The sequence below is a fragment of the Oncorhynchus kisutch genome, linkage group LG18, assembly GCF_002021735.2.
Source record: "Oncorhynchus kisutch isolate 150728-3 linkage group LG18, Okis_V2, whole genome shotgun sequence".
In the NCBI taxonomy this organism is placed as follows: Eukaryota; Metazoa; Chordata; class Actinopteri; order Salmoniformes; family Salmonidae; genus Oncorhynchus; species Oncorhynchus kisutch.
Window position 1 is genome coordinate 79,033,932 of NC_034191.2, and position 24,441 is coordinate 79,058,372.

Here is a 24,441-nt window from a genome sequence, read left to right on the forward strand (position 1 = left end):
TAGATAGATAGATAGATAGATAGATAGATAGATAGATAGAGATAGATAGATAGATAGATAGATAGATAGATAGATAGATAGATAGATAGATAGATTCCCCCCCACCAACCCCCCTCTATTAGACTGGAGATAGAGAGATAGATAGATTCCCCCCCACCAACCCCCCTCTATTAGACTGGAGATAGAGAGATAGATAGATTACCCCCACCAACCCCCCTCTATTAGACTGGAGATAGAGAGATAGATAGATTCCCCCCCAACACCCCTCTATTAGACTGGGGATGGATGGAGAGATGGATGGGGGGAATGGATGGATGGATGATGGTGGGTGGATCGATACTATAGATAGATAGATTCCCTCTCATGGGAACGGCACTTCCCTCTTGTCTTTACTAGCACAGGGGAGCTACACAATGCACTACTTTCCTTATGGACCCAGGTCAAAAGTAATGCACTACATAGGGAATAGGGTGCCATTTGTACACTATGCACTACTTTCCCTATGGACCCAGGTCAAAACTAGTGCACTACATAGGGAATAGGGTGCCATTTGTACACTATGCACTACTTTCCCTATGGACCCAGGTCAAAACTAGTGCACTACATAGGGAATAGGGTGCCATTTGTACACTATGCACTACTTTCCCTATGGACCCAGGTCAAAAGTAGATGCACTACATAGGGAATAGGGTGCCATTTGTACACTATGCACTACTTTCCCTATGGACACAGGTCAAAAGTAGTGCACTACATAGGGAATAGGGTGCCATTTGTACACTATGCACTACTTTCCCTATGGACCCAGGTCAAAAGTAGTGCACTACATAGGGAATAGGGTGCCATTTATGAATCATCCAGTCTACCACTCTCATTGGATGGCCCAGAAGCTAATTACTTCACTGTCACTCAAATCAAATTGTATTTGTCACATGCGACGAATACAACAGGTGAAGAAGACCTTACTTACAAGCGCTTAACCAACAATGCTTTAAGAAGTTTTAAGGAAAAGAAATGTTAAGTAAAAAAAAATGTAAAAAAGTAAAGTTACAAATAATGAAACAGTAGCAGTCACCATGGCAACTGACTGATTTCAGTGTCGTCCAGGTTCAAATCTGTGATTGGCTCTGCAGGTTAGAGTTTGTAGACAGAGGCCGGTGACAGCGCCACAGTCGTTTCATCCTCAAGGTCAGGGGTGGTTTCTCCAAAGCACCAGATACTGATTTCTCTCCTGTCGAAGTGCTCTGGTGAACATCTTCTACATTTGACGTAGAATATATTCAAGTCCTCGGATTCTCCAGCTGGTACATTCAATATGCCTCTGTTTTAAGTACGATCTGAGGATTTGTTAAAATCACAATTTATTTGTGTGTTTCACAACCTCTTTAAAGTGGTTGATTTCCACCTCTCTCTTTTCTCCCTGTTCCCTCAAATGTACTAGTGTCCACTTGTAGTCCTCTGTCCTGTACCCTTCCACTAAAACTCCTGTGGGAACACAGACACAGGCAGGCCCGGTGATGTGCAGGGCGGACTGAACTCAATAACCTCATCAAGTCAAAATGGGAAAAATAAATAAATAAATTCAAAAGAAGATAGAGAATAAAATGTGATGAGGTCAAGCTGTCGGCAGCCACGTGTTCCGGTTGGAATTGAGATTCGCCTCGGCTCTCCCCTCTCCCCTCTCTCCTCTCCCCTCTCCTCTCTCCCCTCTCCCCTCTCCCCTCTCCTCTCTCCCCTCTCCTCTCTCCCTTCTCCCCTCTCCCCTCTCTCCTCTCTCCTCTCCCCTCTCCCCTCTCCCCTCTCCCCTCTCCCCTCTCCCCTCTCTCCTCTCTCCTCTCCCCTCTCCCCTCTCTCCTCTCCCCTCTCTCCTCTCCCCTCTCTCCATCCCCTCTCCCCTTTCTCCTCTCTCCTTTCTCCTCTCCCCTCTCCCCTCTCTCCTCTCCCCTCTCCCCTCTCTCCTCCTCTCTCCTCTCCCCTCTCTCCTCTCCCCTCTCTCCTCTCTCCTCTCTCCTCTCCCCTCTCCCCTCTCTCCTCTCCCCTCTCCCCTCTCCCCCATTCACTTACACTGTGAAAGACCGGGCTGGCGTTAATCTCACTGTCACAATGTTAACAGGCATCACCGTGTGCAGAGGGTTGTCATTGAATGTTAAGGTCCATCAAGCACTAAGAGGACACTGTCTTGTGTCCCAAATCGCACACTATTCCCCATAGGGCTCCGGTCTAAAGCAGTGCCCTATAAAAGGAATAGGGTACCATTTGAGATGCACGACCAGAATGGAGGAGGAGGAGGATGCTTCTCTCATGAGCCAGAACCCTCGTCCCCCTACATCATTTATAACTGTAGTCACTCTTCCCTTCTTGTCATTGCGTCCCAGTTTCTACACCGCACGCTGTAGACGCGAGAGATGTCCAGGCCTGGAACTTTCAGATGATTCTTTTTCTTCTCTCCTTTTTTTTTGTGATGTCATGAACCCCGTGGCTGTTCCATAACACGACTTTCTGCAGCTGCTAATGAGCCACTTATCCAAGCATATGTAACGGCATGGCGTGCTTCCTTCAGTAAAAGATCCTGATTTAGACATGGGGTTGACCTCGAGCCTATCGATTTAACAGCCATTTTAAAACAGCCTTAGCAGGGGTTGACCTCGAGCCTATCGATTTAACAGCCATTTTAAAACAGCCTTAGCAGGGGTTGACCTCGAGCCTATAGATTAACAGCCATTTTAAAACAGCGTTAGCAGGGGTTGACCTCGAGCCTATAGATTAACAGCCATTTTAAAACAGCATTAGCAGGGGTTGACCTCGAGCCTATAGATTAACAGCCATTTTAAAACAGCATTAGCAGGGGTTGACCTCGACGCTATAGATTAACAGCCATTTTAAAACAGCATTAGCAGGGGTTGACCTCGAGCCTATAGATTAACAGCCATTTTAAAACAGCATTAGCAGGGGTTGACCCCAAAGCTATAGATTAACAGACATTTTAAAACAGTATTAGCAGGGGTTGACCTCGACGCTATAGATTAACAGCCATTTTAAAACAGCATTAGCAGGGGTTGACCTCGAGCCTATAGATTAACAGCCATTTTAAAACAGCATTAGCAGGGGTTGACCTCGACGCTATAGATTAACAGCCATTTTAAAACAGCATTAGCAGGGGTTGACCTCGAGCCTATAGATTAACAGCCATTTTAAAACAGCATTAGCAGGGGTTGACCTCAACGCTATAGATTAACAGACATTTTAAAACAGTATTAGCAGGGGTTGACCTCGACGCTATAGATTAACAGCCATTTTAAAACAGCATTAGCAGGGGTTGACCTCGAGCCTATAGATTAACAGCCATTTTAAAACAGCATTAGCAGGGGTTGACCTCGAGCCTATAGATTAACAGCCATTTTAAAACAGCATTAGCAGTAGCCTTTCTAGGGGTGGAATTTGAAAATATTAAATATTGGCCCCTATCTTATCTATTCATGTAAAAAAAAAATAATAATAATTTAATTTCAGACAGAAACATCAAGCCGTCGATGATTGTTAGAGAAAATATACATTTAGACATCAGTGCAACATGCTACTGTAGCTAGAGGGACCCCTGCTGTGATGAGTCACTTGTCCCTGACCCTTGACCCTGACCATCTCTAAGGTCATCTGTTTATTTTAAAATGGTGGCACCATAGAAATAGAGTCTGTAGAACGGGCCTCCCCATTTTAAGTCAAATCAAATCAAATCAAATTTTATTTGTCACATACACATGGTTAGCAGATGTTAATGCGAGTGTAGCGAAATGCTTGTGCTTCTAGTTCCGACAATGCAGTAATAACGAACAAGTAATCTAACTAACAATTCCAAAAAAAACTACTGTCTTATACACAGTGTAAGGGCATAAAGAATATGTACATAAGGATATATGAATGAGTGATGGTACAGAGGAGCATAGGCAAGATACAGTCAATGATGACATACTGGGTGGATCGGCAGCCATTGTGAGTGTACCCATGAGTTGACCAGTCAAATGGCCAGGATTAGAGGTTCGAAGGCCTTATCGATTATATTTCTATGGGTGGCACTCTTCACGCCACGGTTTGTGAACGTAACTCGGTTCATTGAAAGCCAGGGGCAGTAGGGTTGCAGACAGCCGTATGGCAACGCTACAATCATCTCATTCAGATTAGGATTAGGAGCAGGAACTGGCAATTTGACAATAATCAAACCTAATCTCTATATAATCCCTCAATCTGTACAACAATCAAACCTCATCTCTGTATAATCCCTCAGTCTGTACTAAAATCAAACCTAATTTCTGTATAATCCCTCAGTCTGTACTAAAATCAAACCTCATTTCTGTATAATCCCTCAGTCTGTACTAAAATCAAACCTAATTTCTGTATAATCCCTCAATCTGTACAACAATCAAACCTAATCAATTCAATTCAAGGGGCTTTATTGGCATGGGAAACATGTGTTAACATTGCCAAAGCAAGTGAGGTAGATAATATACAAAAGTGAAATAAACAATAAAAATTAACAGTAAACATTACACATACAGAAATTTCAAGACAATAAAGACATTACAAATGTCATATTATATATATATATATATATATATATACAGTGTTGTAACAATGTACAAATAGTTAAAGTACACAAGGGAAAATAAATAAGCATAAATATGGGTTGTATTTACAATGGCGTTTGTTCTTCACTGGATGCCCTTTTCTTGTGGCAACAGGTCACAAATATTGCTGCTGTGATGGCACACTGTGGAATTTCACCCAGTAGAGATGGGAGTTTATCAAAATTGGATTTGTTTTCGAATTCTTTGTGGATCTGTGTAATCTGAGGGAAATATGTATCTTGAATATGGTCATACGTTGGACAGGAGGTTATGAAGTGCAGCTCAGTTTCCACCTCATTTTGTGGGCAGTGTGCACATAGCCTGTCTTCTCTTGAGAGCCAGGTCTCAATAACAAGGCTATGCTCACTAAATCTGTACATAGTCAAAGCTTTCCTTAATTTTAGGTCAGTCACAGTGGTCAGGTATTCTGCCACTGTGTACGCTCTGTTTAGGGCCAAATAGCATTCTAGTTTGCTCAGTTTTTTTGTTAATTCTTTCCAATGTGTCAAGTAATTATCTTTTTGTTTTCTCATGATTTGGTTGGGTCTAATGGTGCTGCAGACTTTTCTAGTGCCCGCGCCAATTTGTTGATGTATATGTTGAAGAGGGTGGGGCTTAAGCTGCATCCCTGTCTCACCCCACGACCCTGTGTGAAGAAATGTGTGTTTTTTGCCAATTTTAACCGCACACTTGTTGTGTGTGTACATGGATTTTATAATGTCATATGTTTTACCTCCAACACCACTTTCCATCAATTTGTATAGCAGACCCTCATGCCAAATTGAGTCGAAGGCTTTTTTGAAATCAACCAAAGCATGAGAAGACTTTGCCTTTTGTTTTGGTTTGTTTGGTTGTCAATTAGGGTGTGCAGGGTGAATACATGGTCTGTTGTACGGTAATTTGGTAAAAAGCCAATTTGACATTTGCTCAGTACATTGTTTCCATTGAGGAAATGTACGAGTCTCTAATCTCTGTATAATCCCTCAATCTGTACAACAATCAAATACCTTGGGAAACCTGGACTCAGTCTCTGGCCTCCCTGAACTAAAAACCACAAGTATAGATTTGTACACACTAATTTCCTTGTACAAACTAATTTCCTTGTAGAAGTGCACAAAACTCATGACTAACCTTGCAATGTGTGTGTCTCTTAATTCTTGCAATGATAGTATTGTATTGACTTGGGTAGAGGCACTCTGTTTCCTGTTGACTTGGGTCGGGGTACTCTGTTTTCTGTTGACTTGGGTCGGGGTACTCTGTTTTCTGTTGACTTGGGTCGGGTTCTCTTGTTTCCTGTTGACTTGGGTAGGGGCACTCTGTTTCCTGTTGACTTGTGTCGGGGCACTCTGTTTCCTGTTGACTTGTGTAGGGGTACTCTGTTTCCTGTTGACTTGGGTCGGGGTACTCTGTTTCCTGTTGACTTGGGTCGGGGTACTCTGTTTTCTGTTGACTTGGGTCGGGGTTCTCTTGTTTCCTGTTGACTTGGGTAGGGGCACTCTGTTTCCTGTTGACTTGTGTCGGGGTACTCTGTTTCCTGTTGACTTGTGTAGGGGTACTCTGTTTCCTGTTGACTTGGGTCGGGGTACTCTGTTTCCTGTTGACTTGTGTAGGGGTACTCTGTTTCCTGTTGACTTGGGTCGGGGTACTCTGTTTCCTGTTGACTTGGGTCGGGATAATATTTTCATCTATTGTTGGTGACTGATATCTGTTTCTCTCGTCCTTCTCTCTGTCCTCTCTGTCTACTTTATATCCTTGATTTCTCTCTTTTCGTTTGGTATGTGTGGGGGGGCTTCCCGTGGCTATAGCTGCCCCTCCTCCCCCCATGCCCCAGCTGACTCCACAGATACCTCTGACAGGCTTTGTGGCCAGGGTGCAGGAGAACAGTAAGTCCACACACTCTCTCTGTTCCCCAGATCACTCTCTCTGTTCCCCAGATCACTCTCTCTGTTTCCCAGATCACTCTCTCTGTTTCCCAGATCACTCTCTCTGTTCCCCAGATCACTCTCCCTGTTCCCCAGATCGATCACTCACCCTTTTCCCATAAATCTGAGTAGAACAACCCCCATCTGTCAATCACACACAGCATGCTTTGTGCCTGTTCACTCAACTGTCCTGCCTGTCTGTCTGTCCTGCCCATCTGTCTGTCCTGTGCAGTAGACAGCTCTTATCTATTGTCTGTGTTAATAGATAGTATTCTCAGACAGATGCTTATTGCCATTGACACCCATTGCTTTCTCTGCTATGCAGATACTGAGGACAAATAGTGTAAAAAGTGGCTCCATTCCAAGATTATTCAGGAGAATGTATACAATACCCCATAATGACATCACAATACCCCATAATGACATCACAATACCCCATAATGACATCACAACACCCCATAGTGACATCACAACACCCCATAGTGACATCACAACACCCCATAGTGACATCACAATACCCCATAATGACAAAGCAAAAAATTTTTTTTACATGTTTTGCTCATTTATGAAATAAACAAAACCTGAAATATCACATTTACATAAGTATTCAGACCCTTTAATCAGTATATTGTTGAAGTACCTTTTGCAGTGATTACAGCCTCAAGTCTTCTTGGGTATGACGCTACAAGCTTGGCACACCTGTATATGGCACAGCCAGAAGAGGACTGGCCACCCCTCATAGCCTGGTTCCTCTCTAGGTTTCTTCCTAGGTTTTGGCCTTTCTAGGGAGTTTTTCCTAGCCACCGTGCTTCTACAACTGCATTGCTTGCTGTTTGGGGTTTTAGGCTGGGTTTCTGTACAGCACTTTGAGATATCAGCTGATGTACGAAGGGCTATATAAATACATTTGATCTGATTTTTTTGGGGTGTTTCTCCCATTCTTCTCTGCAGATCCTCTCAAGCTTTCTCAGGTTTGTTAAAGCACCTTTGGCAGCGATTACAGCATCGAGTCACTCTGGAGCAGGTTTTCATCAAGGATCTCTCTGTACTTTGCTTCGTTCATCTTTGCCTCGATCCTGACTAGTCTCCCAGTCCCTGCCGCTGAAAAACATCCCCACAGCATGATACTGCCACCACCATGATTCACCGTAGGGATGGTGCCAGGTTTCTTCTAGACGTGACACTTGGCATTCAGGCCAAAGAGTTCAATCTTGGTTTCATCAGACCAGATAATCTTGTTTGTCATGGTCTGAGAGTCCTTTAGGTGCCTTTTGGCAGACTCCAAGCAGCCTGTCATGTGCCTTTTACTAAGGAGTGGCTTCTGTCTGGCCACTCTACCATAAAGGCCTGATTGTTGGAGTGCTGCAGAGATGGTTGTCCTTCTGGAAGGTTCTCCCATCTCCACAGAGGAGCTCTAAAGCTCTGTAAGAGTGACCATTGGGTTCTTGGTCACCTCCCTGACCAAGGCCCTTCTCCCCCGATTGCTCAGTTTGGCCATGCGGCCAGCTCTAGGAAGTGTCTTGGTGGTTCCAAACTTCTTCCATTTAAGAATGATGGAGGCCACTGTGTTCTTGGGGACCTTCAATGCTGCAGAAATTTTTTTTTGTAGCCTTTCCCAGATCTGTGCCTTGACACAATCCTGTCTCGGATCTATATGGACAATTCCTTCGACCTCATGGTTTGGTTTTTGCTCTGACATGCACCGTCAACCGTGGGACCTTATATAGACAGACAGGTGTGTGCCTTTCCAAATCATATCCAATCCATTTAATTTATCACAGTTGGACTCCAATCAAGTTGTAGAAACATCTCTAGGATGATCAACTGAAACAGGATGTACCTGAGCTCAATTTAGAGTCTCATAGCAAAGGGTCTTAATACTTATGTAAATGAGGTATTTCTGTTTTTTATTTTTAATAGATTTGCAAACATTACTCAAAGCAATTTTCACTTTGTCATTATGGGGTTTACATTGCAAAAAAACAAACATGTAATCCATTTTAGAATAAGGCTGTAATGTAACAAAATGTGGAAAAAGTCAAGGGGTCTGAATACTTTCCGCTGTATGTTAAGTATAATTTCACCCACAAAAAAATCACAGAATGAGCGACACATATTGAAGGACTAAACAGGACGAAACATATTGAAGGACTAAACAGGACTAAACATATTGAAGGACTAAACAGGACTAAACATATTGAAGGACTAAACATATTGAAGGACTAAACATATATTGAAGGACGAAACATATTGATGGACTAAACAGGACTAAACATATTGAAGGACTAAACATATTGAAGGACTAAACAGGATGAAACATATTGATGGACTAAACAGGACTAAACATATTGAAGGACTAAACATATTAAAGGACTAAACAGGACTAAACATATTGAAGGACTAAACATATTGAAGGACTAAACAGGACTAAACATATTGAAGGACTAAACAGGACTAAACATATTGAAGGACTAAACATATTGAAGGACTAAACAGGACTAAACATATTGAAGGACTAAACAGGACTAAACATATTGAAGGACTAAACAGGACTAAACATATTGAAGGACTAAACAGGACTAAACTTATTGAAGGACTAAACAGGACTAAACATATTGAAGGACTAAACATATTGAAGGACTAAACAGGACTAAACATATTGAAGGACTAAACAGGACTAAACATATTGAAGGACTAAACAGGACTAAACATATTGAAGGACTAAACATATTGAAGAACTAAACTTATTGAAGGACTAAACAGGACTAAACATATTGATGGACTAAACAGGACTAAACATATTGAAGGACTAAACAGGACTAAACTTATTGAAGGACTAAACAGGACTAAACATATTGAAGGACTAAACATATTGAAGGACTAAACATATATTGAAGGACTAAACATATTGAAGGACTAAACATATTGAAGGACTAAACATATTGAAGGACTAAACTTATTGAAGGACTAAACAGGACTAAACATATTGAAGGACTAAACATATTGAAGGACTAAACATGGAAGGACTAAACATATTGAAGGACTAAACTTATTGAAGGACTAAACATATTGAAGGACTAAACATATTGAAGGACTAAACATATATTGAAGGACTAAACATATTGAAGGACTAAACAGGACTAAACATATGGAAGGTCTAAACATATTGAAGGACTAAACATATGGAAGGACTAAACGGGACTAAACAGGTCTAAACATATTGAAGGACTAAACAGGTCTAAACATATGGAAGGACTAAACATATGGAAGGACTAAACATATTGAAGGACTAAATATATGGAAGGACTAAACAGGACTAAACATATGGAAGGTCTAAACATATTGAAGGACTAAACATATGGAAGGACTAAACAGTACTAAACAGGACTAAACAGGTCTAAACATATTGAAGGACTAAACAGGTCTAAACATATGGAAGGACTAAACATATGGAAGGACTAAACATATTGAAGGACTAAATATATGGAAGGACTAAACAGGACTAAACATATGGAAGGACTAAACATATTGAAGGACTAAACAGGACTAAAGATATTGAAGGACTAAACATGGAAGGACTAAACAGGACTAAACATATTGAAGGACTAAACAGGACTAAACATATTGAAGGACTAAACAGGACTAAACATATTGAAGGACTAAACAGGACTAAACATATTGAAGGACTAAACAGGACTAAACATATTGAAGGACTAAACAGGACTAAACATATTGAAGGACTAAACAAGACTAAAGATATTGAAGGACTAAACATGGAAGGACTAAACAGGACTAAACATATTGAAGGACTAAACATGGAAGGACTAAACAGGACTAAACATATTGAAGGACTAAACAGGACTAAACATATTGAAGGACTAAACATGGAAGGACTAAACAGGACTAAACATATTGAAGGACTAAACAGGACTAAAGATATTGAAGGACTAAACATGGAAGGACTAAACAGGACTAAACATATTGAAGGACTAAACAGGACTAAACATATTGAAGGACTAAACTTATTGAAGGACTAAACAGGACTAAACATATTGAAGGACTAAACATATTGAAGGACTAAACATATTGAAGCCCTAAACAGGACGAAACATATTGAAGGACTAAACAGGACTAAACATATTGAAGGACTAAACAGGACTAAACATATTGAAGGACTAAACATATTGAAGGACTAAACATATTGAAGGACTAAACAGGACTAAACATATGGAAGGTCTAAACATATTGAAGGACTAAACATATGGAAGGACTAAACATATTGAAGGACTAAACAGGTCTAAACATATGGAAGGACTAAACAGGTCTAAACATATGGAAGGACTAAACATATGGAAGGACTAAACATATTGAAGGACTAAATATATGGAAGGACTAAACAGGTCTAAACATATTGAAGGTCTAAACAGGACTAAACATATTGAAGGACTAAACAGGACTAAATATATGGAAGGACTAAACATATTGAAGGACTAAACAGGACTAAAGATATTGAAGGACTAAACATGGAAGGACTAAACAGGACTAAACATATTGAAGGACTAAACAGGACTAAACATATTGAAGGACTAAACATATGGAAGGTCTAAACATATTGAAGGACTAAACAGGACTAAACATATTGAAGGACTAAACAGGACTAAACATATTGAAGGACTAAACAGGACTGAACATATTGAAGGTCTAAACAGGACTAAAGATATTGAAGGACTAAACATGGAAGGACTAAACAGGACTAAACATATTGAAGGACTAAACAGGACTAAACATATTGAAGTACTAAACTTAGTCCTTCAATAAACATATTGAAGGACTAAACATATTGAAGGACTAAACATATTGAAGGTCTAAACATATTGAAGTACTAAACAGGACTAAACATATTGAAGGACTAAACATATTGAAGGACTAAACATATTGAAGGACTAAACAGGACTAAACATATTGTATGTCTAAACAGGACTAAACGTATTGAAGGACTAAACAGGACTAAACATATTGAAGGACTAAACATATTGAAGCCCTAAACAGGACAAAACATATTGATGGACTAAACAGGACTAAACATATTGAAGGACTAAACATATTGAAGGACTAAACAGGACTAAACATATTGAAGGTCTAAACATATTGAAGTACTAAACAGGACTAAACATATGGAAGGACTAAACAGGACTAAACGTATTGAAGAACTAAACAGGACTAAACATATTGAAGGACTAAACATATTGAAGCCCTAAACAGGACAAAACATATTGATGGACTAAACAGGACTAAACATATTGAAGGACTAAACAGGACTAAAGATATTGAAGGACTAAAGATATTGAAGGACTAAACATGGAAGGACTAAACAGGACTAAACATATTGAAGGTCTAAACATATTGAAGGACTAAACAGGACTAAACATATTGAAGGACTAAACATATGGAAGGACTAAACATATTGAAGGACTAAACAGGATTAAACATATTGAAGGACTAAACATATTGAAGGACTAAACATATGGAAGGACTAAACATATTGAAGTACTAAACAGGACTAAACATATTGAAGGACTAAACATATTGAAGGACTAAACAGGACTAAACATATTGAAGGACTAAACATATTGAAGGACTAAACAGGACTAAACATATTGAAGGACTAAACATATTGAAGGACTAAACATATTGAAGGACTAAACATTTATGTTACTGGCAGAATGAAAGTAACACCATTTTATAGCTGCTTCTTAACGGTACGAAGGCTGTCATTTCCAGTCGAAAGAGTGAAACAGAACCCACTCATCTAGTACCCTGGGTGTTGATGGCATTATGGCATATCATCCTCTGATTAACAACAAACTTGGGAATATCTGAGCTCTTATTCCCCTTCGGTACAATACAGAAATGGTCATGTGTGATTTATGCAGGTAAGCCTCCACGATCACAAATGTAGAGTCTTGATTCAGAGGTCCGTACCGACTATTCAGGCTGCAGTTTATTACGTCGTACTTATTTGTAGGGTTCTTCTTTAATAATTTACAGAAGCAAAGTGTTACGAAATCTTCCCTGAAATTAGTTTTTCCTTGGACTGGGGTCACAAGGTGTCATATAAAATTGGAGCAGGGTTGTTACTTTGGAACATGACTGATAGGAGGACAGGGTTCTCTGCTGCCCTCTACTGAAACTGGTTACAGCTCTGGATGGGCCACTTCCAAATGGTGCTCTCAGCCCTACACCCTGTGCACTTGTGGAGATCTTTAGAAGATTTTACAGGTACAGGCAATCTGGTGGTAGCTCCACCTTGTATTCTGATAGGCTAGGCGGAAGTATCGCCATATTGCTTATTCCAATCAAATCCTCTCATATCTCCACAAGTGCATATGGTTTAAGGGTCGATTTGGGATTGGACCAGTGTGCGTTTATGGTTATAGAGCTGCAATACCCTCTAGGATAGTCACAAGTTCTCTACTGCCGTGCGAACTGTATACTGATACTGTACAATAAACACCAGACGAGAATTCAAATGTAATGGGAAGACAATGGAAATAGAATGTTCAAAACAAGTGCAGCATTACCCAGGTGGCAAAGACACGTGTAACCAAATGACATCTCTTAACAAGTGACTTGAACAAGTGGCCTGGAGGAACAGAATCTCAGGTCAAAATCAAGAAAGGGCAACAACAACAAAAAGCAGCATGCCGACACCTCGCTGTCATGCATTTTATTTGGTCCTTGACCGACTAACCATCGGTGCCTGGCATACAAACACCACTGCATGTTGCTCTTCTCACGATTGCATGGTTTTTGCGTGGTTTTCTCTACTGTTGGGCTTGGTGGCATGCCCTCCCTCCCTCCCTCCCTCCCTTGGCGGCATGCGAAGCCCAACAGTAATGTACTATTGTACAGCTTCCTTTCTCCCAGCGTTCCTAATCTCATTCTTTCTCCCCTTCCTTTACCTCATCGCCATTTGGCAGTTGCGGACACCCCTACTCCGCCTCCCCCTCCTCCGCCCGATGACCTGCCCATGTTTGATGAAGCTCCTCCCCCTCCTCCGCCGCCACCAGTTGACTACGAGGAAGAGGAAGCGGCTGTAGTTCAGTACAGCGACTCGTATGCTGATGGAGACCCCCAGTGGGCGCCCAAGAGCTACATGCAGAAAGGTGTTCCTCAGGGCTCAATACCGACACCACTCTATTTCACTTCTCCTTCCTACCATACAATTCACACAGATTTATTTAAACTAAGCTGAACCAGTCAACTACTTAAGCACATTTTGACACTCAGTAAATTTGTTAAATCTTCAGGCAACTATTTCTTACCCGTTGCATCCTAATCCAGTTTGCGAAGTCTCTCTCTCCCTCTGACGATTTTCCCCCTCCTCTCTCCTCCTCAGTGGTGGCCATCTACGACTACACTGCGGATAAAAACGATGAGCTGAGCTTCATGGAGGGAGCCATCATCTACATCATTAAGAAGAACGATGATGGCTGGTTCGAGGGAATCAGTAGCGGAGTCACGGGCCTATTCCCCGGAAACTACGTAGAGTCCGTCATGCACTAAGCTGACTGGAGGGACCCTACTGCACTCTATTGTGCTTCTACTACAGACGTCTGACCTTACGAAGGATAGGGAAGTGCTTTTGGATATGACAGAATGTTTGGTCTCTTACTAATTGCAAATAAATCTAAATACAAAATATCTATTTACTTTATTTTGTTGGTGGTGTTGTGGGTTGAGGGGCATAAAGTATATAACGAATGAATAGGACAAGGCTGATGATGTACTCACAAGTGCTGTGATGTAGGGATGTTTTCAAAGACCAGGCAGTGGAGGCAGCTGAGGGGAAAGACGGGGCTCATAACAATAGGTGGAACGGAGTAAATGGAATGGCGTCCAAAAACCTGGAAAACCACGTGTTTGATCCCGTTCCACTGATTCCGCTCCAGCCATTACCACAAGCCCATTCTACCCAATTAAGGTGACACCCACCTCCTTTGAGACCAGGGTAACGTTAGCTGAAGGACATCCTGCCTTTACGTGTTCTTCCTGTTTACATATGCACGACATAACATCTGACCCCAACTATTCATCTATTGAACTACACATTTCTTATTTCTTATGAAGTATTAATGTCTTTATGAGTGTATCACGAGAGGTATGCTATACGGAGACGATGTCTGTCAGACGGCATGTAATGCATATGTAAACATGAGGCGATCTTGTGTAGACCTTCAGTGGAAGTGCTACTTTCTGTTAATTGTGTATAATGTGAGCTGTAGCCTGTTGGGTGTCTGTAGTGTAAAATCAGTGAATGTCAATCGCAGTATCTCAAGCAGGCTACTTACCACACAAACACACATGCAAATGTCCTACAGAATATTCTGTTTGATTTCCTTAATTTTTTATTTTATTTAACTTTTTTGACAATACAAAAACAATAGACAACTCGACATTTACATACACACATTTGAACAAACATGAATAACCTCCCCCTTTGCCCCTTGGTCAGACCCACCCCCTTGGTCAGACCCTCCCCCTTGGTCAGACCCTCCCCCTTGGTCAGACCCTCCCCCTTGGTCAGACCCTCCCCCTTGGTCAGACCCACCCCCTTGGTCAGACCCACCCCCTTGGTCAGACCCACCCCCTTGGTCAGACCCACCCCCTTGGTCAGACCCACCCCCTTGGTCAGACCCTCCCCCTTGGTCAGACCCACCCCCTTGGTCAGACCCTCCCCCTTGGTCAGACCCTCCCCCTTGGTCAGACCCACCCCCTCGCCCATCCTGCCAGTCATCCCCTGGACGTCTCCAAAACGTCATGCCATATAGCTTCAAACTGCCCTTTTCTGCATCTCTCTGTTGCCCAAATTGTTCAATATTTAGATAACGCATTTGATTAATTGATTTAAACACTTTATTTTATGATTTGACAATTTTAAAAAAACTACAAAAGTTGTCAGAAGCCTGATCCATTTTGGATATTCAATTTTAAATCTTTTTTGCTTTTTATGAATAAAACCTTTTTATTTCAGTCATTCCTGAAGTCGGAGCATAAAGCAAAATCTAATACAAATGTATAGCCTGTTTAATTATGCTTCCATTTTGTTGTAATACTTTCAATTTAGGCTTATTAAATTGTCTAGACACAAGGCATTCTGGGACGACTTGGTTTTATTTTCAAAATGCTTTTAATTTGTTTTTAAGAATATTCCATTTACATGATAAATTCTTTCATCTGGTAACGCAGTGAAAAGCAACACCATTACGTCGTGACTCCCCAGTTTGTAAATGACACCTTTTCACTATTTCGAGTTCCACGTCTATTTTAAGAAAACGTTGTAGTACACGTCTAATCTGAAATCTGACAAAATGATTTATCTGTAGGTATTTTTTGGGGATCAAAGTATATAATGTGAACAGTATTTATGATCCATTGTTCTTCATGCCATTTTTGTGGGCTTAGTTTTCAAAACCGTTTAGTCATGGTGTTATTGAAAAAAAAAAAAAATTGCCATTTGACTATTCTGTGATAATGGTGATCAACATGACATCTCATAGACCTCAGTCTTCACATAGAAGAAAAAAACAACCTGGATCACATGGCTTTAGAACGGTCATAGTTTTTAACCCATAATGGTTTGAGAACTCAGGTCTGGTTCTTCTTTCATTGTTCCAAATTGACCCCGACCATTTTGTCCATACTCATCTATGGCTGTAGGCTCCTCCCCCTCCATCTCTGAGGAATTACGTTTGACTATCGATCCATCCATGACAATTCAGGTTGGTGTTTTCATTGGTTTAAAAAAAAAAGTTAGTTCCTACATGATACGTCTTTCCTGTCCGTGGAAGTTCACTGCGTTTAATAACCCCTTCAGTATATAGCAGCTAATGCCTTGTTATAGTCAGATACAAGTGTTCCAACTCAATGGGTAGCAATATCTAAGCTCCGCCCTTAATGTGTATATATGTTAATTTGTTTTTGTATGTACAGCCTTTTGTAATAAACCATTCTCCTACATATACAACCTAGTGGTGTGGTGATTGAGAATGAAAACAAAAAGGAGACTTGACTTCAAAAATAAATAAACGTGTTTTAATTTGAGTACAGTGATGGTGGATATTAAGGCCTTGATACAGGAAGCATCTCTACATTGGTACGAGTCACCATGACAATAGTTTGGCATTTGTGCGGTACGGACGGATCTTCGAGCAATGTCTTCACACACACACACAATGATACAACATCTTCGGTCTCATCGTGGAATGAAAATTATTCTGCAGTGGCTATTCCGTCCCAAACCTTGAGAGCAATGTCAACTGCCGTTGATGACCAAATGCAATCTGCCAGTTCAACGTGGGGGGGTGGGGGGGCTGGAGTTACAGTACACAATGAACATTTGATAATTCTGTGATTTTTTATTTTAAATAGTTTTTTTTAAACAATGATCTTGGATGGTCTGTGTCAAATCCTCACTGACATGCCGCTTTGAAGAAAAGGTGGGGGTTGGTTCAGAAACCTTTTTTTTTTTTTTTTCAGGCGGGGAGGGAGGGGGGAGGGAGGGTTCCTGCAGGACCGGCATTGAAAACCCCTGACGTCAATAACATTCTTTGTTCTGTGACCCCTTCAGTGTTTTCCCCAGAGGAAAGGAAGAAGACATAGGTAATGTGAAGCTGTGCATCTCAGAACTCAGTCCTGAAGAACCTGTGTATGCACAGTTTAGTTCCACCTTTATCTTAACAACAAAAACAAACCAAAAAAACTGCATAAACACTGCTCCATCAGGACCCACTGGGAATACCACTGATGAAACAACCACCCATCACCCCCCCTCCTACCCCCCCATGGGGTGGCCTTCCACAGGTACAAGTAGCTGCCTGAAGTGACGAGTGGGGTCTCACTTGTCACGGGTAAGGACCATCTGGGTGAGCCTGATCAGGGCGTCCCGCTCCAGAGAGGGCCTGAGCAAGCTGATCTGCCGGATCGCCTCTTGGCAGTAGTGCTGGGCCAGGTAGTTGGTCTGATCCACACCCTCACTCTGAGGGCAGAACAAACAGGAGGGTGAGTCAGGGTGCTTTCTAAACAGGTCAGTTGTAATTGCTACATGATCATAGGTCCAATAGTATTTCTATACCGTGTTAATGCCCCCGACGCCCCCTCCACCTAGCGACCCCCAACGTCCCTCCACCTAGCGACCCCCCTCCACCTAGCGACCCCCAACGTCCCTCCACCTAGCGACCCCCAACGTTCCTCCACCTAGCGACCCCCAACGTTCCTCCACCTAGCGACCCCCAACGTCCCTTACCTCCTGGACATACTGCCAGGCACGAGCGACATCTCCACTGGAGCTGAACCGCCTCATGATCATACCTTGCAGCTCAGGAAACTAGAGAGAGAAAGCGTTAAGACACACTGTCACAGACTACGCAAATCAGACATTGTGAAGCCAGGACTCCCTGGAAAACAGTAGCAATTGTTACTGAGTGGACTATCCTGGCTTAATAAATAAAATCAATCGACACTGAGGGTATAAAATATTAAGAACGCTCTTTCCATGACAGACTGGCCAGGTGAAATCTCTGATCCCTTATTGGATGTCATTTGTTATATCCAATCAGTGTAGATGAAGGGCAGGAGACAGGTTAAAGAAAGATGTTTAAGCCTCGAGACATTTGAGACAAAAGATTGAAGTGCTTTTGAACAGAGTACGGTAGTAGGTGCCAGGCACACAGAGTTTGTGTCAAGAACTGCAACACTGCTGGGTTTTTCACGCTCAACCGTTTCCTGTGTGTATCAAGAACGGTCCACCCACCCAAAGGACATCCAGTCAACTTGACACAACTGTGGGAAGCATTGGAGTCAACATGGGGCCAGTATCCCTGTGGAACGCTTTCGACACCTTGTAGAGTCCCACGCCTCGACGAATTGAGGCTGTTCTGAGGACAAAAAGGGGGTGCAGCCCAATAGTAGGTGTTCCTAATGTTTTGTACACTCAATGTATATTGAACAGTCACTGTGATTCAACCTAGAAAATTAGACAGTGACCAAGTGAGTCAAACGCCAACATCCCAAATGGCACCCTATGCCCTATATGCTTCTACACCTGCATTGCTTGCTGTTTGGGGTTTTAGGCTGAGTTTCTGTACAGCACTTTGAGATATCATGGGGCGGCAGCATAGCCTAGTGGTTAGAGCATTGGACTAGTAACCGGAAGGTTGCGAGTTCAAACCCCCGAGCTGACAAGGTACAAATCTGTCGTTCTGCCCCTGAACAGGCAGTTAACCCATTGTTCCCAGGCCGTCATTGAAAATAAGAATATGTTCTTAACTGACTTGCCTAGTTAAATAAAAAGGTAAAATAAAAAAATTAAAATAAATTAAAAATCAGCTGATGTACGAAGGGCTATATAAATAAATTTGATTTGATATATAGTGCACTACTTTAGACACACACACACACACCTGTTGGCAGGCAAACAGGACAGGTCCGGTGGCCAGACCCAGCTTGAGGTCTGTAGCTGAAGGCTTTCCTAGTTGGCTGGCACACGCTGTGAAGTCAAGCACATCATCCACCAGCTAGGACACGCACGCACGGACACACACCCCAATAACTTACAGTTAAATACATTCCTCAAAAATGATTAAAAAACGGCACCCATTGATTCAAGAGGAATAACAGTAAATATTAGAAATGTACCTGGAAGGCGATGCCAACGTTCCTCCCATACTGAAAGGCTATTTCATGAACCTCTGGATCTGAGTTCACTAGAATGGATACCTTGAGATGGACAAGAACCCAGTCAACACAAACCAGTAGTGCCCATCGAAGACTTCCTGGAAGTCTGCATTATGTGGTGTGGAGACAGAACGCACATACAGCTTTACAACTGTTGGCGATGAGACTGGCAGTCTTCTTAAACGTCTTGTCGAGGTAGTGTTTGAATCTCTCCTTCTCGTTCTCTTTGGAGCCCAGCTGCATGAATTCACCTGGATCAGCAGCAAATATGTTCATGTGAATAGAAATAGAAAAGAGGAGAGAAAGAGAGAAAGGAGAGAAAGAGAGAAAGAGAGAAAGAGAGAAAAAGAGAGACAGGGAGAGACAGGGAGAGACAGGGAGAGACAGGGAGAGACAGGGAGAGACAGGGAGAGAGACAGAGAAAGAGACAGAGAAAGAGAGAGAGAGAGAGAGAGAGAGACAGAGAGAGAGAGACAGAGAGAGAGAGAGAGAGAAGACCTATACACTTTGGTAATCTTAAACAAACGTGCATTACTCATTTCCCCTTACAGAATCAGAAGCGTTGCGACCTCTAGATACCAAAGGAGCAGTTAATGGTGATTGATAGGTATACAGTAACAGACAGATACAAATCAAAGAGTCTGAAACTGAAATGGACTGCATACAGTGCCTTGCGAAAGTATTCGGCCCCCTTGAACTTTGCGACCTTTTGCCACATTTCAGGCTTCAAACATAAAGATATAAAACTGTATTTTTTTGTGAAGAATCAACAACAAGTGGGACACAATCATGAAGTGGAATGACATTTATTGGATATTTCAAACTTTTTTAACAAATCAAAAACTGAAAAATTGGGCGTGCAAAATTATTCTTTATGTTTGAAGCCTGAAATGTGGCAAAAGGTCGCAAAGTTCAAGGGGGCCGAATACTTTCGCAAGGCACTGTATATTGTGCAATGTGTCACAGGCAGGATCTGAACCAAGGTCTCCCATGGGAGAAACTATAGTTAGGACACCATTACGCCAAGAGGTCATTTAACTCCGAGGTTGACACTGATTTTGAAGTCGCGGGCAGGGCTACCTCATCACGAGACCGTCTCGTGTGTCCTTACCTCGCACCAGATCCTCCGTGACCTGAGACAGGACTGACACCACTGTGTTGTTCCCGATACGAGCCAGAGCCACGGAGGCTGCCGAGAGGATGAAGTCTCCAGCTAAAATGGCCTGGGAATAAGTGACCAGAGAACACAGTCACATGATCTTACTTCTACTAAAGGGTGAACTAGTTTGTCATAACATGCATTACAGAAAAGTGATAATATCGCACCTTCAAGAGAACATGGGGCCATTTTATATGACCTTTCTTCCCTCTCTCAATAACATAATTGCGTATGTTGCAGTTGAGTAGCTTAGTGTCGTGCGTGTATGACAACAGGATTGGCTACTGCTAACAGACAACCAACACCCCCCCCCCGTTCAGAGGACTCGGCTAACCTTTCTCTCGCCCCACACTTCGTTTATAGTGGTCTTCCCCCTGCGCTTGTCCGAGCCGTCGATGACGTCATCGTGGACCAGGCTGGCAGTGTGGATCATCTCAGAGATCATAGCTATGGATCGCTGACCTGGGAGCAGATCTCTAGAGAGAGAGACAGGGATGGGGTAGAGAGAGAGAGAGAGAGAGAGAGAGAGAGAGAGAGAGAGAGAGAGAGAGAGAGAGAGAGAGAGAGAAGAGTTATACCGTTCTCACAGCTTGGTTCACATCATCACTAAGATGGGCAGCCTGGATTAATTAAATGTTTATTGCAGTGATAGTATATGCATGATTCATTTCGACTAATACAGCCATCTTCTGTAACAAAGTCATTAAACAAAAAAAACAGATTTCCCTTTCTAAATCGGTGTATTCTCCCCAGACACGCAAGTTGTTCCTGGTGTGTGTGTGTGTGTGTGTGTGCAAGGGTACTATACGTTTCCTTAGCAGTTTCTCACCCAGGTCTGTATCCTTGTAACCCATTAGTAGCCTCATGAGACCATCCTGATCTCGCAAGCTTCCCTTCTCTTATCCTAGTGAAACTAAACGAGAGCCGCCAGGATGACGGACCAGGCTACACAGCATCAAGTATGCATGTCGGCAGGTAGCCTAGTGGGTAGAGGAGGCAGGGTAGCCTAGTGGGTAGAGGAGGCAGGGTAGCCTAGTGGGTAGAGGAGGCAGGGTAGCCTAGTGGGTAGAGGAGGCAGGGTAGCCTAGTGGGTAGAGGAGGCAGGGTAGCCTAGTGGGTAGAGGAGGCAGGGTAGCCTAGTGGGTAGAGGAGGCAGGGTAGCCTAGTGGGTAGAGGAGGCAGGGTAGCCTAGTGGGTAGAGGAGGCAGGGTAGCCTAGTGGGTAGAGGAGGCAGGGTAGCCTAGTGGGTAGAGGCGGCAGGGTAGCCTAGTGGGTAGAGGCGGCAGGGTAGCCTAGTGGGTAGAGGCGGCAGGGTAGCCTAGTGGGTAGAGTGTAGAGGCGGCAGGGTAGCCTAGTGGGTAGAGTGTAGAGGCGGCAGGGTAGCCTAGTGGGTAGAGCGTTGGACCAATAACCGAAAGGTTGCTGGATCGAATCCCCGAGCTGACAAGGTACAAATCTGTCGTTCTGCCCCTGAACAGGCAGTTAACCCACTGTTCCCAGGCCGTCATTGAAAATAAGAATTTGTTCTTAACTGACTTGCCTAGTTAAATAAAGGGGGGGAAAAAAGGAAAGTTAAATACCTGGTAATGCATACAACCTACCTACCTAGTTGACTAGGCTACACCCAGGATAAGGTCTTACCCGTCTCGGCTGCTGTGACTATTGCAGGCCCGGGCCATTAGCACCACTATCATGGGTCGGAAAGCCTTGCCCTTCCCGTCGAAATAGTAGTCACATATGGACTTCAGCTCTGATTTGGACACAAAAAGTTCCTGTGAAGCCCAGAAAATACAAATATATCACAGTTATGTTATGAAAAAACAAATCACTAAGAATAGTCTGGTAAATAAGAACGCCACTGTAGCCATGCTCTGTCACAATAATACATCTCAACGTGCTAAATGATGACTCATTCAAATGACTTACCTTCTTGATATCGTCGTACAAATGATTCAAGTCTTTTTGGGCTAGAGTGAAGGGGTCCTCCAACTTGGCATCGCTGTGAATCTTTTTGCAGTAACAAGGCTTCGGTGTCGGGTAAAGAAACCTTGATTTGTGCCTACAGGGAAAAACACGTCAATTAAATCACACGTGTAAATTAAAATGTACACAAACACATTAAACAAGCTACAGCATATAACACTTCAAATCTCAGACTCACCTTGTCAGAATAGAGTTTCCTAGTGAGGTTGTGTGTACAGTCCTTGAGGACAGTCCCTGAAAGAAATCAATGTCATAAATTAATAAACCTGAGCGCCACAACATGAGCACATGTAACCTTTAAAATCAGGTGACTGGTGAGAATTTAAAGCTTTTAATCCGGTTTTTGAAGGACAGGTAACTACATCGAGGTCTAGTTGAGAGGACCTTCTAGTTAGGCAGTGAACATCATAATGTTAGACTTGACCAATGCAGGCTACCCACTGAAAGTTCTGTCTAGTGATAACCTAATAGGGTTAACACCTAGTGAGACAAATCAAGTGCAAAACTTAGTATCGTTACATAGCAATCCTGAAGTAACATGCAGTGTCTTGACCTTTAGCTACATAACAAACCAGCTAACGTTACTGTCAGCTAGAAATACAATCTTGTCAAACTAACACATCTTTAGCGAACATTATACCCAGAAAAGCAATGTCATTCATTACAATATTGTTTTAGTTAGCTACTACAACTAGAAATAAACGGGACTAACGCCCAATATAGCTACACTAAACCGTCTGTAACTCATTCAATAAGATCAGTTACTGGTTGACCTTTTGTCGAGGTGACAGCAAACCCGCCCGGTGAAATCTTACCTCATTTCCCGAGCCAGTCGCGGTTCCAGTTCCTCGGAGCAACGAGGTAGCAGAACCTCCATTAAAACAGCATATGGTTTCTAGTAAACTCGTACGGGTCGAGCCTGAAGCCCACCTCCAACAGTGCCTCCACGGTAACGCCATGCTCCTCCAGACACATCCCCTGGAACAGGTTAAAAAACGTGACGCCGGCAGCGGAGGAGCGCAAATTGACGTTCGTTGACGTCATGGCGTTAAAAATGTAAAAAATCATCTAGACGTACAGTACAGAAACCACCAGGGTTGCCGTTCCAAATTCGCCGTTTACCGGATTTATTTTTGTAACTTTGAAAACGACGTTGCGGGTGAAAATGTATTGATCGCGGGTTAAAATGTATTGATCGCGGGTTGTGTGTTTTTGGGCTACTTCTAAATTGCACCGCAGCCGTCATGACATCTTTCTTTAAAAAAAACACATATATACACACTGAACAAAAATAATAACCACAACATGTAAAGTGTTGGTCCCATGTTTCATCGACTGAAATAAAACATCCCAGAAAAGTTCCATACACACAAAAATGTGTCTCTAAAATGTTGTGCACGAATTCGTTTACATCCCTGTTAGTGAGCATTTTGTAATTTGTCAAGATAATCCATCCAGTTGACAGGTGTGGCATATCAAGAAACTAATTAAAACAGCATGCATGTGCACCTTGTGCTGGGGACATTAAGGGGGGGGGGGGGGGGGGCAGGCTGTGGAGTATTTATGTCTGTAATAAAGCCCTATCTGTGGGGAAAAACTCATTCTGATTGGCTCCCCAGTGGGTTGGTCTAGCTCCCAAGTGGGCCGTCCCAGGCCCACCCATAGCTGCGACCCTGCCCAGTTCTGTGAAATCCATAGATTAGGGCCTAATGAATTTGAATTTACTGATTTCCTTATATGAACTGTAACACAGCATAATCTTTTAAATAGTTGGATTTATATTTTAGGCTCCCGAGTGGCACAGCGGTCTAAGGCACTGCATCTCAGTGCTAGAGGCGTCAGTACAGACCCTGTTTCGATCCAGAGCTCTAAAAATATAGTTGCCAACTGACAAAACCCAACATTGCCAAGATGTTTTATTTGCCATTTCATGTTACATTTTAATAATGTGCACAATTAAAATAAATACAGTTTTAAATTATCACTTACATACACACATGTTTAATAAACCAGACAGACTAGTGTG

The 24,441-nt window shown here is 42.5% G+C and overlaps 2 protein-coding genes across 3 annotated transcripts in view; one reads left to right on the forward strand and one right to left on the reverse strand.

Annotated features, from left to right (window-relative positions):
- The window catches only part of LOC109909603 (abl interactor 1), a 115,581-nt gene extending 99,021 nt beyond the window's left edge, over positions 1-16,560 (forward strand). Inside the window, 3 exon segments of the mRNA XM_031796873.1 lie at positions 6,422-6,499; positions 13,519-13,704; positions 13,938-16,560. Of these exon segments, the coding sequence (XP_031652733.1) occupies positions 6,422-6,499; positions 13,519-13,704; positions 13,938-14,104 (431 nt within the window). The 3' untranslated portion in view covers positions 14,105-16,560.
- A 51-nt stretch (positions 16,561-16,611) lies between these two features.
- Positions 16,612-23,835, reverse strand: LOC109909760 (decaprenyl-diphosphate synthase subunit 1). Of its 2 annotated transcripts, XM_020508778.2 has the most exons (11): positions 23,231-23,835; positions 22,594-22,649; positions 22,359-22,491; positions 22,074-22,204; positions 20,767-20,908; positions 20,385-20,496; positions 19,415-19,524; positions 19,235-19,315; positions 19,000-19,113; positions 17,844-17,924; positions 16,612-17,576 (listed from the first exon to the last, which is right to left on the reverse strand). In XM_020508778.2, exons 1-11 carry the CDS (start codon positions 23,372-23,374, stop codon positions 17,436-17,438), a joined length of 1,245 nt encoding a protein of 414 aa, XP_020364367.1. In that variant the 5' UTR covers positions 23,375-23,835; the 3' UTR covers positions 16,612-17,435. The 2 variants fall into 2 exon arrangements, with proteins under 2 accessions (XP_020364367.1, XP_020364368.1); XM_020508779.2 differs by lacking the exon at positions 17,844-17,924 and having other exon boundaries at positions 23,231-23,480.
- Positions 23,836-24,441: the final 606 nt, after the last annotated feature.